This window comes from Arachis ipaensis, chromosome B09, assembly GCF_000816755.2.
Source record: "Arachis ipaensis cultivar K30076 chromosome B09, Araip1.1, whole genome shotgun sequence".
Taxonomy (NCBI): Eukaryota; Viridiplantae; Streptophyta; class Magnoliopsida; order Fabales; family Fabaceae; genus Arachis; species Arachis ipaensis.
The window spans coordinates 53,546,268-53,548,669 of record NC_029793.2 but is presented as its reverse complement, the minus strand read 5'-3'; the positions used below and the strand labels follow the sequence as shown (position 1 = coordinate 53,548,669).

Below are 2,402 nucleotides of genomic sequence, written 5' to 3'. Positions count from 1 at the left end.
GGGATATGTATATATATATATATATATATATATATATATATACATGTGTGTGTAAATATTCTCTGGCCAACCTTGACTTCGTAGGCTGAGTTTGGAGCTTGTTATTTTGTATTTTTGGCACTCTATTCCTACTTAATCTTATGCTTGATGGTTATAGATTTCTTAGCACACAAGTTAACTCGTTTCTTGAGCATTGCATTTTTATTTCGCGATTTTTATTTCCTCTATTCTTCAAGGCTCCTAGTATATTATAATCTTTCTGCTATTATATGTACATATTTTATTTTAGAGGTCATAATACCACACCACCCCTGTTTTATGACTTAAGCGCAAAGCTCAGTGTGGTAGGGTGTTACATATATCAAGAACAAGGCTCACATATTTACTAAGCACATAAATTATCTGAGGTCTAGGTAACAAAATTTCTTTGAACACCACATTCGTTATGTATTGTCCACTTTTTCCATCTATTTTTTTGTTCTTTGACTAAGAATTGTGGTTGATAGAGAAACACTTCTAAATAAATTAACGTATAATTGACCATGGCTGAAGACATATTTAGGAAGATAGATCGCTACTTTAAGAATAGTTTGTCCTTGTAATTTATTTATCATTATGGCAAAACTCAACCTTACAGGAAATTGCTTCCTAATAAGCACAAAGGATAATCCTGAGTTCTTAGTTGTTTGTGTTTTATCCGAGGCAGAAAAGCTCTTTGTCCAGAGTAATGACCAATTAAGATTTTCACGTCTAACATGTTTGAAAAGTTCCTCGACACAGTTTCCTTGTGCCATTGCATAAGCCTGCCTTAGGATCTATGTTTCTCAGTAAATTAAAGGAGCACTTTTTTTTTTATTTTTACTTTCAATGTATGAGGTGGCAATCCACCTGTGAAGATTGAGTTAACATATTCTTGTTGATACAGATTATTGGTATCTTCTTCTACTTTATCAAAGGATGTTAAAATTCATTCGTCTCCTAAAAATTTGTTGATGATTATATCATTGAGTTGTTGTACATCATTAATTTTGGGTGTCAGTATCGCTCTCTCCACCATTTAAGATGCATCCCACCCATGAAGTTGTAAATTTGAAAACGTTTCTTCTATTAATTTGTGTAATGATGCATCACCTTAGCATAGTATTGCCATGTGTGCTTCTATTTGTACCAAGTCCTCACATATGGTAAGCTCAATCACATCCCTTGTGCACATAAGATACTCTACAAAATCATGATCATTAAGAGATCGCATATTTTGTCGTAAGTGGAGAATTTTTGTGAATGCCCACAAATGTGATTTAACAATAGAAGCTGAAATCAATTGCGACTTATTTCCTTTCAGCACAACAGGTAGTACTTGGCGAAAATCCCCTCCCATTACCATCACTTTTCCTCCAGATAGATTATTATTTTCTAATATGTCTCGCAATGTATGGTCTAATGATTCCATTGTCTCTTTATTAGCCATTGGTGATTCATCCCAAATTATCGCTGCTGTTTGCCTAATCAATTTTGCGAGATCACATTGTTTACTTATGTTGCATATGGAGAATAACTCTGCATTAATTAGGATCTTAAATCTAGAATGAGCTGTTCGACCCCCAGGTAGTAAAGTTGCAGCTATTCCTGATGATGTAGTTACCAAGACAATATGTCCTTCTTTACTTCTTAAGTCTGCAATTATAGCTCTGTAAAAAAATATTTTTCTTGTTCCCCGTGGCCCATCAACGAAGAACACTCCACTTTCTCTCCTATCAAATGTATTCATAATGAACTTGAAATCTACAGACTGGTCATGATTCAATCTTTCTATAGAACACAGGTCTTCTTGAGGTACTTTGATGGATAACTCTTTTTCAATAATTCTAGGCATCAAGTTGTTATCGTTATTGTCTGAAGTTAGAGCTGGTAAATCGTATTGTGCAATATATTTTTCATATTGAAGGAGGATGTCATTTAAATCCTTGAGCAGGCTATTTGTCAACCATGGCATATTATGGTGCTTGTTGATGGACAATCATCCACCATATATGGAAAAAACTTGTCCCACAACCTTCTTACAACTGTTGGCTCACAAAATATTAAGATGGTTGCGAACAACCTTGTTAAAGCACATGGCATTCTTAAAATAGATTTCTCAACCAAACATGCTCTTATGCTACTGTCATTCTTTAACAGTCTTCGATGCTGAGCAGATTGCTTAAAGGACGAATATTGGACACCATTCACCGTTAGCAAGTCATCCCAACCAGTTTATCCACTTACATTTGATAACAGAATATGCAAATAGATTTTTTCTCCTTCTGTTAGTGAAATAGTATAGATCCGACCGATAGCTATCTTTTGTGACCTGCGCCAACGCCATTCTTTTTTCTTACTGTGCCAAGTGTAATATTCTGGAA

The 2,402-nt window shown here is 34.7% G+C and overlaps 1 protein-coding gene across 1 annotated transcript; it reads right to left on the bottom strand.

The window, feature by feature from the left end:
- LOC107615440 lies at positions 1,133-1,993 on the bottom strand. The gene has a single exon (XM_016317504.1). It carries the CDS (start codon positions 1,991-1,993, stop codon positions 1,133-1,135), a length of 861 nt encoding a protein of 286 aa, XP_016172990.1.